Raw genomic sequence first — 26,261 nt, forward strand, 5'->3', positions numbered from 1 at the left:
AAAAAAGTGATGCAGTAAATCAGGAAGAATTTTGGGCTAAAATTCAAACCCCGAAAATAACTCAGGAAAATTTAAATCTATTAAATGCCCCTATATCATTGGAAGAAGTGACTGAGGCAATAAGAAACGCAAAACTTAATAAAGCAGCAGGGCCAGATGGCTTCCCAGCAGAATATCTGAAAATTTTAATGGAGGATATTTCACCTATTTTACAAAAACTCTACTATAATTATTTCATTTCAAATAAGCCCATCTCAAATTATTTTTCTGCTGCAAATATATCTTTAATATATAAAAAAGGGAAAGATCCGGAAGATCCCGCCTCATATAGGCCCATATCAGTATTAAATGCTGATTATAAAATATTAACCTCTATAATCGCTAGTAGGCTTGCTCATTGTCTCACCGATCTTATTCATCTAGATCAAACTGGCTTTATGATAAATAGGAATTCTTCGAAAAATATTCGAAAGCTTGTTACATATGTGGATTATATATGGTCTATAAAAGGTACAGAGAATTCCCAACTAATGCAGGATCTAGCAATTCTTACATTTGATGCCGAAAAGGCGTTTGATTCGATTAATTGGGAATATTTATTTAGTTCAGTATCAAAATTTGGACTTCAAAACCAATTTCTGGGTTTTATTCGTAATCTGTATAAGAACCCTATTTCCTATCTGCTGGTGAATGGTTCCCTTTCATCAAAAATTATAATGGGTAGAGGCACGAGACAGGGCTGCCCGCTATCGCCACTATTGTTTAATTTAGCTGTAGAGCCTCTTGCAATATGGCTTAGGGATATAATATTAGGAATAAAGCTAGGTACGAGTAAATTAAAAATATTATTGTACGCTGATGATTTATTGATTTTTCTTCAGAACACTACACAGTCAATTCCATTAAAAGTAGACACTTTACAGTTTTTTGCATCATTTTCCGGGTATAATATCAATTGTAATAAGAGTGAAATTATGTGGTTAAATAAAACTAATACTAGTCTGCAACAGATCCCGTTTAGAACCACTGAAACCCTTAATTACTTAGGCATTAAACTCACCGGCAATCCTAATAAGTGGTACACAGAAAACTTTTGTCCTCTGATTCAAAAAATTATTGCGGATTTAAAGTTATGGGTATCTTTGCCCCTGTCAATTTCAGCCCGAGTAAATCTAATTAAGACTATTGTCTTCCCTAGACTATTATATTTACTCCAAAATCTACCTCTTTTTATTAAGACTTATGATCGACGGAGAATTAACTCTGCCTTTTCTAATTTTATATGGAAAGACAAGAAACTAAGAATAGCGTTAAAAAAGATGATGCAACCCTATGAAATGGCAGGTCTTGCCTTACCAGATATTCACCTCTATAATATTGCCTTTTTAGCTAAAATAGCAATTGAGTGGTTGATAGATATAAATAAGGTCTCATCAAATGATATCGAGTTTTTTTGTATATCCTTTTTCTTTGAAAGCGATTTTACATTGCCCTTTGAAAGTACTCCCGAGGAATATAGATTGCTTAACATCCATTAAGAATATCATCATAGCTTGGTATAAAGTGTGTAGCATACTAGATATGGATTCATATTATTCAGATTTTCTTCCTATAAGGGGTAATCCTAGTTTTACACCAGGAATCAATCAAGATATCTTTAGAAAATGGGCAGACAAAGGAGTGAAGTATATTAGTCAGGTATTAACGAATGACTGGTGTGTTGTCTCCTTCGAAACCCTAGTATCACAATTTGAATTACCTAGAACTAGTTTTTTTGGTTATTTGCAAGTTAGACATTTCTCCAACATAGGTGTGTCCGGTCCACGGCGTCATCCTTACTTGTGGGATATTCTCTTCCCCAACAGGAAATGGCAAAGAGCCCAGCAAAGCTGGTCACATGATCCCTCCTAGGCTCCGCCTACCCCAGTCATTCTCTTTGCCGTTGTACAGGCAACATCTCCACGGAGATGGCTTAGAGTTTTTTAGTGTTTAACTGTAGTTTTTATTATTCAATCAAGAGTTTGTTATTTTAAAATAGTGCTGGTATGTACTATTTACTCAGAAACAGAAAAGAGATGAAGATTTCTGTTTGTATGAGGAAAATGATTTTAGCACCGTAACTAAAATCCATGGCTGTTCCACACAGGACTGTTGAGAGCAATTAACTTCAGTTGGGGGAACAGTGTGCAGTCTCTTACTGCTTGAGGTATGACACATTCTAACAAGACGATGTAATGCTGGAAGCTGTCATTTTCCCTATGGGATCCGGTAAGCCATGTTTATTAAGATAGTAAATAAGGGCTTCACAAGGGCTTATTAAGACTGTAGACTTTTTCTGGGCTAAATCGATTCATTATTAACACATATTTAGCCTTGAGGAATCATTTATTCTGGGTATTTTGATATGATTATATCGGCAGGCACTGTTTTTGACACCTTATTCTTTAGGGGCTTTCCCTAATCATAGTCAGAGCCTCATTTTCGCGCCGGTATGGCGCACTTGTTTTTGAGGACAGCATGGCATGCAGCTGCATGTGTGTGGAGCTCTGATACATAGAAAAGTCTTTCTGAAGGCATCATTTGGTATCGTATTCCCCTTTGGGCTTGGTTGGGTCTCAGCAAAGCAGATTCCAGGGACTGTAAAGGGGTTAAATATAAAAACGGCTCCGGTTCCGTTATTTTAAGGGTTAAAGCTTCCAAATTTGGTGTGCAATACTTTTAAGGCTTTAAGACACTGTGGTGAAATTTTGGTGAATTTTGAACAATTCCTTCATACTTTTTCGCAATTGCAGTAATAAAGTGTGTTTAGTTTAAAATTTAAAGTGACAGTAACGGTTTTATTTTAAAACGTTTTTTGTGCTTTGTTATCAAGTTTATGCCTGTTTAACATGTCTGAACTACCAGATAGATTGTGTTCTGACTGTGGGGAAACCAAGGTTCCTTCTCATTTAACTATATATTTTATGTCATAAAATTTTTTTTAGTAAAAATGATGCCCAAGATGATTCCTCAAGTGAGGGGAGTAAGCATGGTACTGCATCATCCCCTACTTCGTCTACACCAGTCTTGCCCATACAGGAGGCCCCTAGTACATCTAGTGCGCCAATACTCCTTACTATGCAACATTTAACGGCTGTAATGGATAATTCTATCAAAAACATTTTAGCCAATATGCCCACTTATCAGCGAAAGCGCGACTGCTCTGTTTTAGAAAATTCTGTAGAGCATGAGAACGCTGATGATATGGTTTCTGAAGGGCCCCTACACCAGTCTGAGGGGGCCAGGGAGGTTTTGTCTGAGGGAGAAATTTCAGATTCAGGAAACATTTCTCAACAAGCTGAACCTGATGTGATTAATTTTAAATTTAAGTTGGAACATCTCCGCGCTCTGCTTAAGGAGGTGTTATCCAATTTGGATGATTGTGATTATCTGGTCATTCCAGAACCACTATGTAAAATGGAAAAGTTCTTAGAGGCCCCGGGGCCCCCCGAAGCTTTTCCTATATCCAAGCGGGTGGCGTACATTGTTAGTAAAGAATGGGACAGGCCCGGTATACCTTTAGTACCTCCCCCCATATTTATAAAATTGTTTTCCTATAGTCGACCCCAGAAAGGACTGATGGCAGACAGTCCCCAAGGTCGAGGGGGCGGTTTCTACTCTACACAAGCGCGCCACTATACCCATAGAAGATAGTTGTGCTTTCCAAGATCCTATGGATAAAAAATTAGAAGGTCTGCTAAAGATGTTTGTTCAGCAAGGTTCCCTTCTACAACCAATTGCATGCATTGTCCCTGTCACTGCAGCCGCGTGTTTCTAGTTTGATGAGCTAGGAAAGGCGATTATTAGTAATTCTTCTTCTTATGAGGAGATTATGGACAGAATTCGTGCTCTTAAATTGGCTAATTCTTTCACCCTAGACGCCACCTTGCAATTGGCTAGGTTAGCGGCGAAAAAATTCTGGGTTTGCTATTGTGGCGCAGAGCGCTTTGGTTAAAATCTTGGGCAGCGGATGCGTCTTCCAAGAACAAATTGCTTGACATTCCTTTCAAGGGGAAAACACTCTTTGGCCCTGACTTGAAAGAGATTATCTCTGATATCACTGGGGGCAAGGGCCACGCCCTTCCTCAGGATAGGTCTTTTCAAGACCAAAAATAAACCTAAGTTTCGTCCCTTTCGCAGAAACGGATCAGCCCCAAGGGCTACGTCCTCTAAGCAGGAAGGTAATACTTCTCAAGCCAATCCAGCCTGGAGACCTATGCAAGGCTGGAACAAAGGAAAGCAGGCCAGGAAACCTGCCACTGCTACCAAGACAGCATGAAATGCGGGCCCCCGATCCGGGACCGGATCTGGTGGGGGGCAGACTCTCTCTCTTCGCTCAGGCTGGGGCAAGAGATGTTCTGGATCCTTGGGCGCTAGAAATAGTCTCCCAAGGTTATTCTCTGGAGTTCAAGGGGCTTCCTCCAAGGGGGAGGTTCCACAGGTCTCAGTTGTCTTCAGACCACATAAGAAGACAGGCATTCTTACATTGGGTAGAAGACCTGCTAAAAATGGGAGTGATTCATCCTGTTCCATTAGGAGAACAAGGGATGGGGTTCTACTCCAATCTGTTCATAGTTCCCAAAAAAGAGGGAACGTTCAGACCAATCTTAGATCTCAAGATCTTGAACAAGTTTCTCAAGGTTCCATCGTTCAAGATGGAAACCATTCGAACACTTCTTCCTTCCATCCAGGAAGGTCAATTCATGACCAAGGTGGATTTCAAGGATGCGTATCTACATATTCCTATCCACAAGGAACATCATCGGTTCCTAAGGTTTGCATTCCTGGACAAGCATTTCCAGTTCGTGGCGTTTTCTTTCGGATTAGCCACTGCTCCTAGGATTTTCTCATAGGTACTAGGGTCCCTTCTGGCGGTGCTAAGACCAAGGGGCATTGCTGTAGTACCTTACTTGGACGACATTCTGATTCGAGCGTCGTCCCTTCCTCAAGTAAAGGCTCACACGGACATTGTCCTGGCCTTTCTCAGATCTCACGGATGGAAAGTGAACGTGGAAAAGAGTTCTCTATCTCCGTCAACGAGGGTTCCCTTCTTGGGAACTATAATAGACTCCTTAGAAATGAGGATTTTTCTGACAGAAGCCAGAAAAACAAAACTTCTAGACTCTTGTCGGATACTTCATTCCGTTCCTCTTCCTTCCATAGCGCAGTGCATGGAAGTGATAGGTTTGATGGTAGCGGCAATGGACATAGTTCCTTTTGTGCGCATTCATCTAAGACCATTACAACTGTTCATGCTCAGTCAGTGGAATGGGGACTATTCAGACTTGTCTCCGAAGATACAAGTAATTCAGAGGACCAGAGACTCATTCCGTTGGTGGCTGTCCCTGGACAACCTGTCACAAGGGATGACCTTCCGCAGACCAGAGTGGGTCATTGTCACGACCGACGCCAGTCTGATGGGCTGGGGCGCGGTCTGGGGATCCCTGAAAGCTCAGGGTCTTTGGTCTCGGGTAGAATCTCTTCTACCGATAAATATTCTGGAACTGAGAGCGATATTCAATGCTCTCAAAGCTTGGCCTCAGCTAGCGAGGGCCAAGTTCATACATCAACCATCAGGGGGGAACAAGGAGTTCCCTAGCGATGGAAGAAGTGACCAAAATCATTCTATGGGCGGAGTCTCACTCCTGCCACCTGTCTGCTATCCACATCCCAGGAGTGGAAAATTGGGAAGCGGATTTTCTGAGTCGTCAGACATTGCATCCGGGGGAGTGGGAACTCCATCCGGAAATCTTTGCCCAAGTCACTCAACCGTGGGGCATTCCAGACATGGATCTGATGGCCTCTCGTCAGAACTTCAGAGTTCCTTACTACGGGTACAGATCCAGGGATCCCAAGGCGGCTCTAGTGGATGCACTAGTAGCACCTTGGACCTTCAAACTAGCTTATGTGTTCCCGCCGTTTCCTCTCATCCCCAGGCTGGTAGCCAGGATCAATCAGGAGAGGGCGTCGGTGATTTTGATAGCTCCTGCGTGGCCACGCAGGACTTGGTATGCAGATCTGGTGAATATGTCATCGGCTCCCCAATGGAAGCTACCTTTGAGACGAGACCTTCTTGTTCTAGGTCCGTTCGACCCACTCCAGCTGACTGCTTGGAGATTGAACGCTTGATCTTATCAAAGCGAGGGTTCTCAGATTCTGTTATTAATTCTCTTGTTCAGGCCTGAAAGCCTGTAACCAGAAAAATTACCACATAATTTGGTATATCTGTTGGTGTGAATCTGCAGGATTCCCTTGGGACAAGGTTAAGATTCCTAAGAGTCTATCCTTCCTTCGAGAAGGATTGGAAAAAGGATTATCTGCAAGTTCCTTGATGGGACAGATTTCTGCCTTGTCTGTGTTACTTCACAAAAAGCTGGCAGCTGTGCCAGATGTTCTAGCCTTTGTTCAGGCTCTGGTTAGAATCAAGCCTGTTTACAAAATTTTGACTCCTCCTTGGAGTCTCAACCTAGTTCTTTCAGTTCTTCAGGGGGTTCCGTTTGAACCCTTACATTCCGTTGATATTAAGTTATTATCTTGGAAAGTTTTGTTTTTGGTTGCAATTTCTTCTGCTAGAAGAGTTTCAGAATTATCTGCTCTGCAGTGTTCTTCTCCTTATCTGGTGTTCCATGCAGATAAGGTGGTTTTGCGTACTAAACCTGGTTTTCTTCCAAAAGTTGTTTCTAACAAAAACATTAACCAGGAGATAGTTGTGCCTTCTTTGTGTCCTAATCCAGTTTCAAAGAAGGAACGTTTGTTGCACAACTTGGATGTAGTTCGTGCTCTCAAATTTTACTTAGCAGCTACTAAGGATTTCAGACAAACTTGTCTTTGTTTGTTGTTTATTCTGGTAAACGGAGAGGTCAAAAAGCAACTTCTACCTCTCTCTCCTTCTGGATTAAAAGCATTATCCGATTGGCTTATGAGACTGCCGGACGGCAGCCTCCTGAAAGAATCACAGCTCACTCCACTAGGGCTGTGGCTTCCACATGGGCCTTCAAGAACGAGGCTTCTGTTGATCAGATATGTAAGGCAGCGACTTGGTCTTCACTGCACACTTTTTCTAAATTTTACAAATTTGATACTTTTGCTTCTTCTGAGGCTATTTTTGGGAGAAAGGTTTTGCAAGCCGTGGTGCCTTCCATTTAGGTGACCTGATTTGCTCCCTCCCTTCATCCGTGTCCTAAAGCTTTGGTATTGGTTCCCACAAGTAAGGATGACGCCGTGGACCGGACACACCTATGTTGGAGAAAACAGAATTTATGTTTACCTGATAAATTACTTTCTCCAACGGTGTGTCCGGTCCACGGCCCGCCCTGGTTTTTTTAATCAGGTCTGATAATTTATTTTCTTTAACTACAGTCACCACGGTAACATATGGTTTCTCCTATGCAAATATTCCTCCTTAACGTCGGTCGAATGACTGGGGTAGGCGGAGCCTAGGAGGGATCATGTGACCAGCTTTGCTGGGCTCTTTGCCATTTCCTGTTGGGGAAGAGAATATCCCACAAGTAAGGATGACGCCGTGGACCGGACACACCGTTGGAGAAAGTAATTTATCAGGTAAACATAAATTCTGTTTTTATAGAAGATATGAGAAGGGATAGGAATCAATTTAAGGAATGGACGGAAATTAAAGGTTATATACATCAATATATGGTAGGCTCGACATCTATCTCTTTGTTATATGATATTCTACTTGCTAAGCAAAGCCTTATTCCCTTGAATAAAATATATGATAACTGGAAATATAATTTTCCTAATCTAGAGTTATCAAGAATGAATACAAGTCTTCTGACTACAAGGAAGTTAGCTATACCTATGAGCTGGAAAGAATCCGATTATAAACTTATTAATAATTTTTTATCTAACTCCAGCCCGATTGACGAAAATGTACCCAGCACAAATTGCTAGCTGTCCGCGTTGTAATTTTTCGAAAGCGGGCATATGTCATATGTTTTACCTCTGTCCTAAAATGAAGCAAGTGTGGGAGAAGTTAGTTTATTGGATAAATAAACTTTATAATTCAAATATATTTATAGACATGGAAACAGTTATGTTTTTAAAAAGGTATACATCGGATCTAGGATTACAAGTTAAAACTTTAAATACACTTATACTACTGGTAAGACATCTGGTCGTAAAAAACTGGAAATCTATAGTTGCACCCTCATTGGCCAGGATGATAAAGGAAATTCAAAACCATATTGTATTTGAATCATTCCACATGAAGAATGTTAAGGAGCATAAAGTAAAAAGATTTATATTAGGATGGTTACCTATAATTAAAACCTATACATTACAGATTCAGAAACAAATTTTGTATCCCTTTTTAAGTTCTGAGACGTTTGCAGAACTAGTTATGTTAGACATATTTCCAGCGAATTGGTATTCTTCAAGTCACGAAGTACTAGTAAGATAGGGTTTTTTTTTTTCTTTTGAAATATTAGGGATAGTAATGCTCTTTTTCTGGAGACTCTTGGCGAGAGGAGTCTTATTTCAGTTAAGATCACAAGAGAGGATAGATTTGGACGAGGGGATGAAGGGGGGGGTTTGCTTTTTTTTTTTTTCTTTCCTCTCCCTCTTCTCTTTTCTTTTTTTATGTCGATTTTGTTTTATATAATTGGAAAATTTGAGGAACACATTTGGGTTAATAGAAAAAAAAATATTACAGGAAAAATGTGAGACAAATTTGAAAACAAAATGATGTTTAATTTTTTTTTGGATGTTTATATATGTTTTGTCCTAATGGAAAACAATAGGCAATGTATGCCTTAAAATGACCAAGTTTCTGAGCCATGATTGTATTATTATAAATGTGTCTCATTCAATAAAGAAATATTAAAAAAAAAAAAAAAAGAAGTAAGCCTGTTGAATGAAAAAGCTTACTGATTGGATGCTACTGAGAATGATTTATTATTTGACTGCTGGAGCAAGAGGGGGGGTCACATCAGACCTTCATGTAAAAACTGCAGTTGTAAGTTATTTTACATGTACATGATTAGTCGAAAATTGGATCATATTATAATTAGAACACACAGATTATAGTTAGATCTTTTGGCCAAACAGAGTTTATCTTCACTTTGTTTTTTGTTTTGTTTTTAGGATTATTTCTTCTGTTATGTGTGATCAGTCCACGGGTCATCATTACTTCTGGGATATAACTCCTCCCCAACAGGAAATGCAAGAGGATTCACCCAGCAGAGCTGCATATAGCTCCTCCCCTCTACGTCACTCCCAGTCATTCTCTTGCACCCAACGACTAGATAGGATGTGTGAGAGGACTATGGGATTATACTTAGTTTTTATAACTTCAATCAAAAGTTTGTTATTTTACAATAGCACCGGAGCGTGTTATTACCTCTCTGGCAGAGTTTGAAGAAGAATCTACCAGAGTTTTTTACTATGATTTTAACCGGAGTAGTTAAGATCATATTGCTGTTTCTCGGCCATCTGAGGGAGGTAAAAGCTTCAGATCAGGGGACAGCGGGCAGATGAATCTGCATTGAGGTATGTAGCAGTTTTTATTTTCTGAATGGAATTGATGAGAAAATCCTGCCATACCGTTATAATGACATGTATGTATACTCTACACTTCAGTATTCTGGGGATGGTATTTCACTGGAATTACTCTGTTAAAAGTACATTAAACCTTTTAATAGGTATTTATTATGTTAAACGTTTTTGCTGGAATGTAGAATCGTTTGCATGTTCTGAGGTACTGAGTGAATAAATGTTTGGGCATTATTTTTCCACTTGGCAGTTTGCTTGTTTTAATTGTGACAGTTTCGTTTCTCTCTCACTGCTGTGTGTGAGGGGGAGGGGCCGTTTTTGGCGCTCTTTGCTACGCATCAAAAATTTCCAGTCAGTTACTCTTGTATTTCCTGCATGATCCGGTTCATCTCTAACAGAAATCAGGGGTCTTCAAACTTCCTTGGAGGGAGGTAGATTCTCTCAGCAGAGCTGTGAGACTTATATATTGACTGTGATTAAAAGACGTTGCTCTGTAATTTTTATGTTTCAAATTTAATTATTGTTACTTTACTAATGGGAACAAACCTTTGCTAAAAGTTGTGTTGTTTTTCAAGGATTGATGCGATAACTGTTTTTCAGTTCATTATTTCAACTGTCATTTAATCGTTTAGTGCTTCTTTGAGGCACAGTACGTTTTTGTTAAATAAGATTGTAACCAAGTTGCAAGTTTATTGCTAGTGTGTTAAACATGTCTGATTCAGAGGAAGATACCTGTGTCATTTGTTCCAATGCCAAGGTGGAGCCCAATAGAAATTTATGTACTAACTGTATTGATGCTACTTTAAATAAAAGCCAATCTGTACAAATTGAACAAATTTCACCAAACAGCGAGGGGAGAGTTATGCCGACTAACTCGCCTCACGTGTCAGTACCTGCATCTCCCGCCCGGGAGGTGCGTGATATTGTGGCGCCTAGTACATCTGGGCGGCCATTACAGATAACATTACAAGATATGGCTACTGTTATGACTGAAGTTTTGGCTAAATTACCAGAACTAAGAGGCAAGCGTGATCACTCTGGGGTGAGAACAGAGTGCGCTGATAATACTAGGGCCATGTCTGATACTGCGTCACAGCTTGCAGAGCATGAGGACGGAGAGCTTCATTCTGTGGGTGACGGTTCTGATCCAAACAGATTGGATTCAGATATTTCAAATTTTAAATTTAAATTGGAGAACCTCCGTGTATTACTAGGGGAGGTTTTAGCGGCTCTTAATGATTGTAACACTGTTGCAATACCTGAGAAATTGTGTAGGTTGGATAAATACTTTGCGGTACCGGCGAGTACTGACGTTTTTCCTATACCTAAGAGACTAACTGAAATTGTTACTAAGGAGTGGGATAGACCCGGTGTGCCGTTCTCACCCCCTCCAATATTTAGAAAGATGTTTCCAATAGACGCCACCACACGGGACTTATGGCAAACGGTCCCTAAGGTGGAGGGAGCAGTTTCTACTTTAGCTAAGCGTACCACTATCCCGGTGGAGGATAGCTGTGCTTTTTCAGATCCAATGGATAAAAAATTAGAGGGTTACCTTAAGAAAATGTTTGTTCAACAAGGTTTTATATTGCAACCCCTTGCATGCATCGCGCCGATTACGGCTGCGGCAGCATTTTGGATTGAGTCTCTGGAAGAGAACCTTAGTTCAGCTACGCTGGACGACATTACGGACAGGCTTAGAGTCCTTAAACTAGCTAATTCATTCATTTCGGAGGCCGTAGTACATTTAACCAAACTTACGGCTAAGAACTCAGGATTCGCCATTCAGGCACGTAGGGCGCTGTGGCTAAAATCCTGGTCAGCTGATGTAACTTCTAAGTCCAAATTACTTAATATACCTTTCAAGGGGCAAACTTTATTTGGGCCCGGTTTGAAAGAAATTATCGCTGACATTACAGGAGGTAAGGGCCACGCCCTGCCTCAAGACAAAGCCAAAGCTAAGGCTAGACAGTCTAATTTTCGTCCCTTTCGGAATTTCAAAGCAGGAGCAGCACCAACTTCCACTGCACCAAAACAGGAAGGAGCTGTTGCTCGTTACAGACAAGGCTGGAAACCTAACCAGTCCTGGAACAAGGGCAAGCAGGCCAGGAAACCTGCTGCTGCCCCAAAGACAGCATGAATCGAGGGCCCCCGATCCGGGACCGGATCTAGTGGGGGGCAGACTCTCTCTCTTCGCCCAGGCTTGGGCAAGAGATGTTCAGGATCCCTGGGCGCTAGAGATCATATCTCAGGGATACCTTCTAGACTTCAAATTCTCTCCCCCAAGAGGGAGATTTCATCTGTCAAGGTTGTCAACAAACCAGATAAAGAAAGAAGCGTTTCTACGCTGTGTACAAGATCTGTTATTAATGGGAGTGATCCATCCGGTTCCGCGGTCGGAACAAGGACAAGGGTTTTACTCAAACCTGTTTGTGGTTCCCAAAAAAGAGGGAACTTTCAGGCCAATCTTGGATTTAAAGATCCTAAACAGATTCCTAAGAGTTCCATCGTTCAAAATGGAAACTATTCGGACAATCTTACCCATGATCCAAAAGGGTCAGTACATGACCACAGTGGATTTAAAGGATGCTTACCTTCACATACCGATTCACAAAGATCATTACCGGTATCTAAGGTTTGCCTTCTTAGACAGGCATTACCAGTTTGTAGCTCTTCCATTCGGATTGGCTACGGCTCCAAGAATCTTCACAAAGGTTCTGGGTGCCCTTCTGGCGGTACTAAGACCGCGAGGAATTTCGGTAGCTCCGTACCTAGACGACATTCTGATACAAGCTTCAAGCTTTCAAACTGCCAAGTCTCATACAGAGTTAGTTCTGGCATTTCTAAGGTCGCATGGATGGAAAGTGAACGAAAAGAAGAGTTCTCTCTTTCCTCTCACAAGAGTTCCATTCTTGGGGACTCTTATAGATTCTGTAGAAATGAAGATTTATCTGACAGAAGACAGATTAACAAAGCTTCTAAATGCATGCCGTGTCCTTCATTCCATTCAACTCCCGTCAGTAGCTCAATGCATGGAGGTGATCGGCTTAATGGTAGCAGCAATGGACATAGTACCCTTTGCACGTCTACATCTCAGACCGCTGCAATTGTGCATGCTGAGTCAGTGGAATGGGGATTACTCAGACTTGTCCCCTACTCTGAATCTGGATCAAGAGACCAGAAACTCTCTTCTATGGTGGCTTTCTCGGCCACATCTGTCCAGGGGGATGCCATTCAGCAGGCCGGACTGGACAATTGTAACAACAGACGCCAGCCTACTAGGTTGGGGCGCTGTCTGGAATTCTCTGAAGGCTCAGGGACAATGGAATCAGGAGGAAAGTCTCCTGCCAATAAACATTCTGGAATTGAGAGCAGTTCTCAATGCCCTTCTGGCTTGGCCCCAGTTAAAAACTCGGGGGTTCATCAGGTTTCAGTCGGACAACATCACGACTGTAGCTTACATCAACCATCAAGGAGGGACAAGAAGCTCCCTAGCAATGATGGAAGTATCAAAGATAATTCGCTGGGCAGAGTCTCACTCTTGCCACCTGTCAGCAATCCACATCCCGGGAGTGGAGAACTGGGAGGCGGATTTCTTGAGTCGCCAGACTTTTCATCCGGGGGAGTGGGAACTTCATCCGGAGGTCTTTGCCCAAATACTTCGAAGTTGGGGCAAACCAGAGATAGATCTCATGGCGTCTCGCCAGAACGCCAAACTTCCTCGCTACGGGTCCAGATCCAGGGATCCGGGAGCGGTTCTGATAGATGCTTTGACAGCACCTTGGAACTTCGGGATGGCTTATGTGTTTCCACCCTTCCCGCTGCTTCCTCGATTGATTGCCAAAATCAAACAGGAGAGAGCATCAGTGATTCTAATAGCGCCTGCATGGCCACGCAGGACTTGGTATGCAGATCTAGTGGACATGTCATCCTGTCCGCCTTGGTCTCTACCTCTAAGACAGGACCTTCTGATACAGGGTCCATTCAAACATCAAAATCTAACTTCTCTGAAGCTGACTGCTTGGAAATTGAACGCTTGATTTTATCAAAACGTGGTTTTTCTGAGTCGGTTATTGATACCCTGATACAGGCTAGGAAGCCTGTTACCAGAAGGATTTACCATAAGATATGGCGTAAATACCTATACTGGTGCGAATCCAAAGGTTACTCCTGGAGTAAGTTTAGGATTCCTAGGATATTGTCCTTTCTACAAGAAGGTTTAGAAAAGGGTTTATCGGCTAGTTCATTAAAGGGACAGATCTCAGCTCTGTCCATCTTGTTACACAGGCGTCTGTCAGAAAATCCAGACGGCCAGGCCTTTTGTCAGGCTTTAGCTAGGATCAAGCCTGTGTTTAAAACTGTTGTTCCGTTTGAACCCCTTCATTCCATTGATATAAAGTTGTTATCTTGGAAAGTGTTATTTTTAATGGCTATTTCTTCGGCTCGGAGAGTCTCTGAGTTATCAGCTTTACATTGTGATTCTCCTTATTTGATTTTTCATTCAGATAATGTAGTTCTGCGTACAAAACCTGGGTTCTTACCTAAGGTAGTCACTAACAGGAACATCAATCAAGAGATTGTGGTGCCTTCCCTGTGCCCGAATCCTTCTTCAAAGAAGGAACGTCTTCTACACAATCTGGATGTAGTTCGTGCTCTCAAGTTCTACTTGCAGGCAACTAAGGATTTTCGACAAACGTCTTCCCTGTTTGTCGTGTACTCTGGTCAGAGGAGAGGTCATAAGGCTTCGGCTACCTCTCTCTCCTTCTGGCTTCGTAGCATAATTCGTTTAGCCTATGAGACTGCTGGACAGCAGCCTCCTGAAAGAATTACAGCTCATTCTACTAGAGCTGTGGCTTCCACTTGGGCCTTTAAGAATGAGGCCTCTGTTGAACAGATTTGCAAGGCTGCAACTTGGTCTTCGCTTCATACTTTTTCCAAATTTTACAAATTTGACACTTTTGCTTCTTCGGAGGCTATTTTTGGGAGAAAGGTTCTTCAGGCAGTGGTTCCTTCTGTATAATGAGCCTGCCTATCCCTCCCGTCATCCGTGTACTTTTGCTTTGGTATTGGTATCCCAGAAGTAATGATGACCCGTGGACTGATCACACATAACAGAAGAAAACATAATTTATGCTTACCTGATAAATTCCTTTCTTCTGTTGTGTGATCAGTCCACGGCCCGCCCTGTTTTTTAAGGCAGGTAAATATCTTTTAAATTATATACTCCAGTCACCACTTCACCCTTGGTTTCTCCTTTCTCGTTGATTCTTGGTCGAATGACTGGGAGTGACGTAGAGGGGAGGAGCTATATGCAGCTCTGCTGGGTGAATCCTCTTGCATTTCCTGTTGGGGAGGAGTTATATCCCAGAAGTAATGATGACCCGTGGACTGATCACACAACAGAAGAAAGGAATTTATCAGGTAAGCATAAATTATGTTTTTTTTTATTTTTTTACTACTTTTTTTTAATAAAATGTTGTGTAGAAAATCTTAATTATATTCCACAAAAGTATTGCTATAATAATATAGGTCCATAATTGAATTATGTCCATGGCTTACGATAACCATCACAGTTCTGTAAGTAAAAAAAAAAAAAGTAACATTTCCTCCATTGTTTTTTTCTTTTCACCAGATGGATTCACAAACTGCAGAAATCCTAGTCTTGGTCAGACTGCTGATGATTCTTTCAGCCTTCTTCAAAATCAAAGCAGCAACATGGGCAATGTATGTGCTGTATGTGGGAAATGTTTTGCCTGGAAATCACAACTTATTAGACATTGGAAAATTCATACAGGGGAGAGGGGCTTTTCATGTACTGAATGTGGGAAATGTTTTACCCAGAAAGGAAATCTTATTACTCATCAAAAAATTCACACGGGAGGGAAAGGGTTTTCATGTCCCGATTGTGAAAAATGTTTTACCAAGAAATCAAATCTTATTTCTCACCAGAAGACTCACACAGGAGAGAAAGGATTTTCATGTTCTGAATGTGGGAAAAGTTTTACCCGGAGATCAACTCTCATTAAACATCAGAAAGTTCATACAGGAGTAAAAGAAGTTTCATGTCCTGAATGTGGGAAATGGTTTACTCAGAAATCAATCCTTATTAATCATCAGAAAATTCATACAGGAGAAAAGGCAGTTTCATGTTCTGAATGTGGAAAATGCTTTAGTCAGAAAGCATATCTTATTACTCATCAGAAGATTCATACAGGAGAGAAACCATTTTCATGTTCTGAATGTGGGAAATGCTTTACTTGGAAATTACAACTTATTACCCATCAGAAAATTCATACAGGAGAGAAAGCATTTTTATGTTCTGAATGTGGGAAATCTTTTACTTGGAAATTACAACTTATTAGACATCAGAAAATTCATATGAAAGAAGAATGTGGAATCAACTCTGGGATGGCTTCCAGCATGAATGTGGGAAATCGGATCTTAAGTGTGGAGGATGACACACAGGCATTGTGCAGATAACTAAGTGCTTTCATAGACGTAATAAGTTATTTCAACTTAACCATTGCAGTTAATGAAAATACTAAACGTTCAGAATACTTAGCTCTTAATTTAGACTAAGTATTTTGGCTTTCAAATGTTTATTTATAAGAAGCCGCTGACAAGAGAATATTCCAGCTATCCTCCCCACATACCAGAAGGGGTATTTTAAGGGGGCAGTATTTGAGAATATGTAGAAATGCTGAGAAGGTTAGTTAGAAGGGGATATAATAGGAAATCTCTTAAAAGGATAGCTTCAGAAGAGGTAAACATGGAGACATATATAAATATAGTAGCTGTATGATGAAATTGTCCGTATAGTAAAAAAATTCTATTGCTATTACAGAATGATCAGAAACTATAAAATATTTCTGGATACTGGGATACTTTTTGAAAACACTATAGGAGACTAAGAAAGCAATTTGTAAGGATACTAGGGACTGATCGTAATTGATGAAATTCATGTAGGATTTGCCAAAGTGCTTAGAGAGGAGTAAAACATATAGGTCTAAAGAAATGGACACATGTATATAGTACTACAAGCAAAATCAACAGATAGCATGTAAATTTCTTTCATACAGCTGGTGAGAGTCCACGATTCTTTACTCTTGAAAATTACTCTACCACTAGGCGGAGGCAAAGATTACCAAGTACTCTATAAATCACTCCTACCTCACATATTCCTCAGTCTTTACTTTGCCTCCACTGGAGGTGGTTGAAGAATGAAGATGTGCATAAGATTTTTCAGAGAAAGGGGTTTCAGTCTATATATTCAGGCCTGGTTTCCCCTCAGAGTACAGTGCTTTTCAGTGGGATGTATTATGGGGTATGGTTTGATTCTTTTTTTCAACTCATAGGAACTTTTTTCAGAAACCCTCTATAATTGGTCGCAGGGACTTGTCATGTGCCTCCCTTTATGGATCTACAATATACTCCTATTCCATAAAGTCTGCTGATATGTTTCAGTACTGGTTTGGCTGTCTGCTGCTTGACTGGTAGTTGATGAGTGTCTATTGGTATCTTTTTTATTAAAGGTATATGAAGGCCACATTTTTTCTTTCATGATTCAGATAGAGCATGCGATTTTAAGCAACGTTCTAATTTACTCCTATTATACATTTTTCTTCGTTCTCTTGGTATCTTTGTTTGAAATGGCTAAATGTAGCCACCAATCAGCAAGCACTACCCAGGGTTCTGAACCAAAAACAAGATTATTTTTTTTTCCCTTCTAAAAGTGCTTTTGTGCCCTGAGACCAGTGCTACTGTTTTGTCTTCAGATGGGTGAAGTTTCCTCTGGGGATGAAGATTCCTCATCTGATGTTGAACCTGATATTTCCTATTTTTTGTTTTAAAGTTGAACATATTTGTTCTCTTTTAAATGAGGTCTTAATTACTTTAGGGGTTAAAGATCCTAAAGTTTCTGATAAGCCTTGTAATTGTTTAAATACCGTTTTTTAAGTTTGTTGTTAATCTCCCTGTGGTTTTCCCTGTGCCTGATGCCGTCTCTGACATAATCTCTAGGGAATGTTCTAAACCGGTAATTTTAGTTTTAATCCTTCTCCAAAGTTTAAAATGTTATATCCTTTACCTGCTGCAAATTTAGATTTATGGGAAACAGTTCCCAAGGTGGATGGGGCCATTTCCACTCTGGCTAAACATACTACTATTCCTTTAGAAGACAGTACTTCTTTAATGACCCTTTAGATAGAAAATTAGAATCTTTTCATAGAAGGGCCTTTTTACAAGCAGGTTATATTCTCAGGCCATCTATTAAAATTGCTGCTGCTTCTACTTACTGGTTGTCTAGTCTTTCAGAGTATTATTCTGATGACTCTGCTTTTGCAAATCTATTGGGTTTGCTTCAGAGTGCCAATTTATTTTATTTGTCCAATGATAATTCCTCAGCACCAAAGATAAAATTCAATGTTTATTCTGCAACAAATAATACCAACTGCAACGTTTTTACCTTTGGTGCTGAGGAATTATTTTTTGAGATTACTGAAGGGTATGCAGTAACCCTACCTGTGTGCACTCGAGGAGCTTTTATAAGTTAACTGCACCCAGAAGTTGTTAAAGCCAGGTATATCTTGAATTCTTTTATTTGTGATCATGTATTCGATATTATGAAGATAAATGTCAAAAGCATGTCTTTGACAGTCCTTTCCAGGAGAGCCGTCTGACTTAAATTCTGGTCTGCTGATGGTGTCTAAATCTAGATTGACTCTTTTTTCTTTCAGGAAAAGAAGTTATTTTGTTCTGATTTAGATTATTTCTACTATTACTAGAGGTAAAGGGGTGTTTCTTCCTCTAGACAGAAGGTCTAGAGGGAAATCCAAAGCTTCTTATAGTTTTTGTTCCTTTCATCAGAATATGGAACAAAAAGCCGAGTTCGCTGGTTCAGTCTGGAGACCTAATGCTAACTGGAACAAGTCTAACAGGGTAAGAAAGCTATCCCTACTACCAAAACTGCATGAAGGTGCAGCCCCTAATCCAGAAGTTCTGGTAAGGAGCAGATTGAGGCTTGGTTTCATTCTGTTCCAGATCCATGGATTAAGAATATTTGTTTCTCAGGGATATCTTAATAGGATTCAGAAAAAGGCCTCCCAGAGGAAGTTTTTGTTCCAAGAAATCTTGTAAAATTTCAAGCTTTTCTTCAGTCTGTCTCAGATCTGGAAGATATGGGAGTGATTGTTCCAATTCCTTTGCAGGAACAGGGGATGGGATTTTATTCAGATCTCTTCATTGATCCAAAGAAGGAAGGTACTTTCAGACCAGAATGGAAACTATCCGGACTATTCTGCCTTTTGTTCAGCAAGGTCAGTTTATGTTCACAATAGGTTTAAAAGATGCTTACCTTCCTGTTCCTATTCAGAGATCATTTCCAGTTTCTGAGATTTGCCTTGCTGGACAAGCATTTTCAGTTTGTTGCTCTTCCATTTGATCTTGCTACAGCTCCAAGAAAATTCACAAAGGTTCTGGGTGCCCTTTTGTGTGTGTTTAGGTCTCTGGGTATTGCAGTGTTTCCATACCTAGGCGACATCATGATTCAAGCTACAGCTTTTCCTTTAGCAGTATCTCTCACCAACCGACTTGTTGTTTCTTCAACAGCATGGTTGGAGGATCAATTTTCCAAAGAGTACTTTAATTCCTCAGAGAAAAGTAACTTTCTCGGGTTTCCAAATAGATTTAATATCCATGAGTCTTTCTCTAACAGAGCAGAGAAGGTTAACATTGGTGTCAGTGTCTGAACCTCCAATCTTTCATTTTCCTTCAGTGGCTCTGTGTATGGAAGTCCTAGGTCTTATGATTGTAGCGTCAGATCAATTCCATTTCCTCGATTTTCAAACTACTCTTCAGCTTTGTATGCTGTGTCAATGATGGGATTATACTCGGCTATCTCAAAGGATATTTTTGCATCCCAGTACAAGTATCTAACTTGGTAGCAAGATCATCGGTTTATTCTTTTGAATATTATTCAGGAGACAAAGAGGAATAACCGAGCGCAAACCTGATTTAATTCTAATTTTTAGAAATATAAAAGTGTGCAAATGCACATTGCACTTACTGAAATCATAAATGAGCGAGCCTTCAGAGAGTCCTGTGACTTGGTTCTTTTCATTAAAGGGAAGTTGGAAACCTTTCCGTAATCACATGGTTGTGAACCTCAGATATGACAAATAGTCAGGGACAAGGCTCTCACAATAGCTTCCCTGGCAATGATGGTGTCTCGGAATCTCTCCTGGTCAGAAGCCAATTCTTGTTTAGTCTATGTAAATCATATTCGAGGAGTGAACAACTGGGAGGCAGTCAATCTCTACATCCAGGAGAATAGTCTCTTCACCAGGATCTGTTCAATCTGATTGTGGATGTTTGCGGTCGTCCAGAAATAGATCTGATGACTTCTCGTTTGAGCAACAAACTTCCAATGTACTTTTGTGTGGTCCAGGGATCCTCAGGTAGAGATAGTGGATGATCTAGTAGTTCCTTGGTCATTTCAGATTGCTCATTTGTTTTCCGCCTCTGGTTCTTCTTCCCCAAGTGATTTCCAAGAAAAGGCTAGAGAAGTTGTCTGTAATCCTGATTGTCCCAGCTTGGCTTTGCAGGATTTGGTTCAGATGTCCAGTTGTCCTTCTGGGCCTCTTCCTCTGCATTCAGACCTTCTGTCCCAAAGTTTATTTTTCTAGTTAGATCTCAAGTCTCTGAACTTGATGACATGGAAATTGAACGCTTAGTCCTTAGACATAGGGGTTTCTCTGTATTTAAAACCTTGAATTAGGCTTGTAAGCCTGTAACTCGGGAAATCTAGGTCTGGAAGGCCCTTATTTGATGGTTTATAAATCATGATATTTCCTGGCATTCTTTCAGAATTCCTAGGATTCTGCATTTCTTTCATGTAATTGGCAAGAGTCCATGAGCTTGTGACGTATGGGATATACAATCCTACCAGGAGGGGCAAAGTTTCCCAAACCACTTAATGCCTATAAATACACCCCTCCCCACACCCACAATTCAGTTTTACAAACTTTGCCTCCTATGGAGGTGGGTAAGGTATATGTCCACCATAGACTTACAGGGTGCATATCTTCATATTCTGATTCATCCAGTTCAGTTTCTGAGAGTCTTTTTCTAGACGAGCTTTACCAATTTGTTGCTCTTCCTTTTGGCCTAGCGACAGCTCTAAGAATCTTTTCTAAGGTTCTTGGTGCCATACTCTCTGTAATCAGAGAGCGGGATATTGCAGTGTTTCCTTATTTAGACGATTTCTTGGTATTTGCTCAGTCTTTATATTCTGCAGAATCTTACACAAATCAACTAGTGTTTCTTCGAAAACATGGGTGGAGGATCAATTTATCAAAAAGTTCTTTGATTCCTTAGACAAGGGTCGCCTTTTTTAGTTTTCCAGATAGATTCAGTGTCCATGACTCTGTCTCTAACAGACAAGAGACGCTTGAAATTGGTTGCAGCTTGTCGGCACCTTCAGTCTCCCTTCAGTAGCTATGTGCATGGAAGTTTTAGGTCTCATGACTGCAGCATCGTACGCAATCCCCTTTTGCTCGTTTTCATATGAGACCTCTCCAGCTTTGTGTGCTGAACCAATGGTGCAGGGTTTTTTCAAGGATATCACAATTTATATCCTTAAATCCCAATGTTCGACTATCTCTGACTTGGTGGTTAAATCACCATTGTATAGTTCTAGGGGCCTCTTTTTTGTTCGTCCAACCTGGACTGTGATCTCAACCGATGCGAGTCTTTCAGGTTGGGGAGCTGTCTGGGGATCTCTGACAGCACAAGGGGTTTGGAAATCTCAAGAGGCAAGATTTCCAATCAATATTTTGAAACTCCATGTGATTTTTCAGGGCTCTTCAGATTTGGCCTCTTTTGAAGAGAGAACCATTTGTTTTCAGACAGACTATCACAACTGTCGCATTTGTCAATCATCAGGATGGGACTCATAGTCTTTAAGCTATGAAAGAAGTATCCCGGATACTTGATTGGGTGGATTCCAGCTCTTGTGTAATTTCTGTGGTTCATATCCCAGGTATAGACAATTGGGAAGCGGATTATTTCAGCCGTCAGACTTTACATCCGGGGGAGTAGTCCCTCCATCCAGATGTGTTTTCTCAAGTTGTTCAGATGTGTGGTCTTTCAGAAATAGATCTGATGGCTTCTTATCTACAGGGAACTTCCCAGGTATCTGTCCAGGGATCCTCGGGTTGAAGCAGTGGATGTGTTGACAGTTCCTTGGTGTTATCAACCTGCTTATATTTTTCCCGCCTTTAGTTTTTCTTCCTAGAGTGATCTTCAAAATCATCATGGAGCAATCGTTTTGTACTGCTGGTGGCTCCAGCATGGCCTCACAGGTTTTGGTATACATATCTTGTTGCCAAGGTTTTTTTCAATCAGGATTTCAAGTCTTTAAATCTGAATCTATGGAAATTGAACGCTTAGTGCTTAGTCATAGAGGTTTCTCTGACTTTGTGATTAATACTATGTTGCAGGCTCGTAAATCTGTTTTCTAGAAAGCTTTATTATCGAGTTTGGAAGACTTGCATTTCATGGTGTTTCTCATAAATTCTCTTGGCATTCTTTTAGAATTCCTAGAATTTTAAAGTTTCTTCAAGATAGTTTGGATAAGGGTTTGTCTGCAAGAAGGGACAAATCTCTGCTCTTTCTAAGGTTCCTGATATTCACTGTTTTGTTCAAGCTTTGGTTTGTATCAAGCCTGTCATTGAATCGATCTCTTCTTGGAGTTTTAAAGGCTTTACAGGCTCCTCCATCTGAGCCTATGCATTCTTTGGACATTTAAATACTTTCTTGGAAAGTGTTGTTTCTTTTGGCCATCTCTTCTGCTAGAAGAATTTCTGAATTATTTGCTCTCTTGTGAATCTCCTTTCTGATTTTTCATCAGGATAAGGCAGTTTTGTGGACTTCATTTAAATTCTTACCTAAGGTTGTGAATTCTAACAACATTAATAGAGAAATTGTCCTTTCCTTGTGTCCTAATCCTAAGAATTCTTTGGAGAGATCCTTACATTCTTTGGATATGGTGAGCATTCTGAAATATGTTGAAGCTACTAAAGATTTCAGGAAGACTTCTAGTCTATTTGTTATCCTTTCTGGTTCCAGGAAAGATCAGAAGGCTTCTGCCGTTTCTTTGGAATCGTGGTTAAGCTTTTGACTCCTCATGCTTATTTGGAGTCGAGTCAGGCCCCGCCTCAGAGAATTACAGCTCATTCTACTAGATTAGTCTCCACTTTGTGGGCTTTTAAGAATGAAGCTTCAGTTGATCAGATTTGCAAAGCAGAAACTTGGTCTTCTTTGCATACATTTACTAAATTCTACCATTTTGATGTATTTGCTTCGTAAGCAGTTTTTGGTAGAAAAGTACTTCAGGCAGCTGTTTCAGTTTGATTCTTCTGCTTATGATTTAAGTTTTTCCTTTCATTTATGAGAATAAACTTATTTGGGTTGTGGATTAGCCATTTTTTCGCTGATTTTTTTTTTATTTTATCCCTCCCTTTCTAGTGACTCTTATGTGGAATTCCACATCTTGGGTATTGCTATCCCATACGTCACTAGCTCATGGACTCTTGCCAATTACATGAAAGAAAACATAATTTATGTAAGAACTTACCTGATAAATTAATTTCTTTCATATTGGCAAGAGTCCATGAGGCCCACCCTTTTTATGGTGGTTATGATTTTTTTTGTATAAAGCACAATTATTTCCAAATTCCTTTGTTGATGCTATTTACTCCTTTCTTTTTCACACCACTACTTGGCTATTCGTTAAACTGAATTGTGGGTGTGGTGAGGGGTGTATTTATAGGCATTTTGAGGTTTGGGAAACTTTGCCCCTCCTGGTAGGATTGTATATCCCATACATCACTAGCTCATGGACTCTTGCCAATATGAAAAATGAATTTAACAGGTAAGTTCTTACATAAATTAGGTTTTTTTGCAGGATGGTCTAGATCAGGGATAGGAAATACTGGCCCTCCAGATGTTTCAGAACTTTGAAGTCCAGTTGAGCATCATGGGAAATGTAGTTCTAAGTGCCTAAGCATCATGGGTAATGTAGTTCTGAAACATTGGGAGGGCCAAGATTCCCCGTCTCTAATCTAGATAAAGGCCTAGCTGCCACTTTTCTGAAGGGGCAGATTTCTTCTCTTTCAGTTTTGTTCCACAGAAAGGTTGCTTATCTTCCTGATGTTCAGGCTTTGGTTTGTATTAAACCTTTTATCAAGCCTTTTTCTCCTCCATGGAATCTTAGCCTGGTGTTAAGGGTTTTGCAGGCTCCTCCTTTTGAGCCTATTCATAAATTGGACATAAACTACTTTCATGGAAAGTGTTATTTATTTTTGCTATTTCTTCTGCTTGAAGAGTTGATCTGCTCTTTCTTGTGAACCTCATCTGATTTTTCATCATCATAAGGCTGTTTTATGGACTTCAATAATTTTTTTGCCTAATGTTGTTTCTTCATACACATTTAGCAGAGATTGTTGTTCCTACTTTGTGTCCTAATCCTAAGAATGCTTCTGAAAGATATTTGCATTGTTTGGATGATGTTAGGGTATTTAAATATTACATTGATGCTACTAAGGATTTTAGACAGACTTCCCGGTTGTTCTTTTTTCTGGTCCTAGGAAGGGTCAGAAGGCTTCTGCTGTTTCTTTTATCCTCATAGTAAAAAAAATAAAAAAATAAATTTGATTTGCAAAGCTTATTTTGATGCAGCTTACTCTCCACCGCAGCTGATTACTGCTCACTCTACTAGGTCAGTTGCTACTTCTTGGGCTTTTAAGAATTAGGCTTCAGTTAATCAAATTTGAAAGGCAGCTACTTGGTCGTATTAGCATACTTTTACTGAATTCTACCATTTTGATGTTTTTGCTTCTTCTGAAGCAGCCTTTGGCAGAAAGGTTCTTCAGGCAGTTGTCTCAGCTTAATTTTTGTGGTTTTAGATGTTTTTTTTTTAATAACATGTTATTACTCGTGGACTCCACAACTTGGGTATTTGTTCCCAAGGGTAAAGTATCATGGACCCTCACCACCTGTATGAAAGAAAACATCATTTATGCTTACCTGATAAATTCATTTCTCTCATTGAGTCCCCACCCATGTATTTTTTTTGGGGGGGTGTTTTTTTCCCTTCTCATTTTTTGGCTCTTATTCCTCATTGCTTGGCTAAGCATTAGACTGAAGTATGTGGGAGGAGTTTTATAGCGCTCTTGGGGTTTGGGAATCTTTCCTCCTCATAGTGGTAGAGAAGAGTAATTCACAAGAGTAAAGGATTACCACCATGAAATAAATTAACAGGTAAGCATAAATGTATGTTTTTCTTCCCCAATATATGTAGGGGTTACAACTCGCCCCTTAAGAGAACCAGTATGGGAACATTTATCCTCATTAGGATAAATTGTACTAAGGACCCCAGTAGCAAAACATTTCTGTAGAAAGGGCACTGATTATTAAAAGACCCAAAAGGTGTCACTGGAACGTTGTGCTTATTTGGAGAAGTCCTTTGGATTTTTAAACTACAAGTAAGAATCTCCAAATCTTAAAAACAATGGATATTTTTACCAACTAAAGAAGTCAATAGAATTTGGCTTTTTTTGTTGTTGCATAAAACAAAATATATAGAGTGGTGATTAGACAGCAGTAGATATCTGCATTCTGAGGTTTTGGATACTAAAAGAAAGCGGAAGAAGGTTGCTATTTTTCTATTTTCTGAGCCAAATTTATTTTTGTGAATCTGCAATATCCTAGGATCTGTGGAAGAATAAATTGGACTCCGAAAATAGTTGAACGGACTCTGCCTTCCACATTCTAAAATATCTGAATACACACATCTAGACAGCAGTATCTTCCACCATTTAGGCATGCATCCTACAAAGAGAAATGAAATATATACAGCCTGATAAAAATGTCAGTAAATTTGAGCATATGTTAACTGTAAATTATTGTAATGAATTTGTATTTATAACACATGCTAGACTGAGCTACTCTGCTTACTTTTGACTTTGTATTGTACGACTGTTTCACTGCCAAGGGGGCAGACGTGCCATTGTTTAAATGGACATAAAACAGGTTGAGATCTGTGCATATCCTAAAAGGGCTAATTTAATTAAAAATAGTTTGCATAAAAAAATTGCTTAAAAATTGCTGGCAAGTATTTTAAAATAATTTTCAAATATAAGTAAAATTAATTGCATTGCTATGCTGCCTGGAGCAGCCAACTCCACCCCCCCCCCCTATCAGTGTTTAGACACAGGCATTGTATGTCAACTGAGTTCACAGCTCCTAGGCATGCTCCAGCACATAATCCCTATGCACTTTTGCCAAACCAAAATAAAAATAGATATAGATACAGCCTTAGAAGGAAATGTGTGGGGAGAGTTTAACAATTCAGAAACTAAAAAAAGGGTTAATGGCACTGCAGTATAAATTTGCAGGTAAAGTAATTAAAAGTCCTTAATTTATATAATTTATCCCAACTTGTTTTATGTCCTTTTTAAGCATTCGGCTTAAAGGGACAGTGTAAACTAAAATTGTTGTTTTTTAAAAAGATAGACAACGCCTTTATTATCCATTCCCCAGTTTTGCACAACCATCATTGATAAATTAATATACTTTATAATATTTAAACCTCTAAATTTCTGCCTGTTTCTAAGCCACTATAGACGGCCTCTTATCACATGCTTTTTTATTTG

The 26,261-nt window shown here is 39.9% G+C and overlaps 1 protein-coding gene across 2 annotated transcripts in view; it reads left to right on the plus strand.

The window, feature by feature from the left end:
* Positions 1 to 25,538, plus strand: part of LOC128666768 (oocyte zinc finger protein XlCOF6.1-like) — a 127,241-nt gene extending 101,703 nt beyond the window's left edge. For both annotated transcript variants that reach the window (XM_053721552.1, XM_053721553.1), the window contains exon 6: positions 15,182 to 25,538. In XM_053721552.1, the coding sequence (XP_053577527.1) occupies positions 15,182 to 16,029 (848 nt within the window). In that variant the 3' untranslated portion in view covers positions 16,030 to 25,538. The remainder of the gene's footprint in view (positions 1 to 15,181) is intronic.
* The last annotated feature ends 723 nt before the right edge of the window (positions 25,539 to 26,261 follow it).

The sequence above is a fragment of the Bombina bombina genome, chromosome 7 (genome assembly GCF_027579735.1).
Source record: "Bombina bombina isolate aBomBom1 chromosome 7, aBomBom1.pri, whole genome shotgun sequence".
NCBI lineage: Eukaryota > Metazoa > Chordata > Amphibia > Anura > Bombinatoridae > Bombina > Bombina bombina.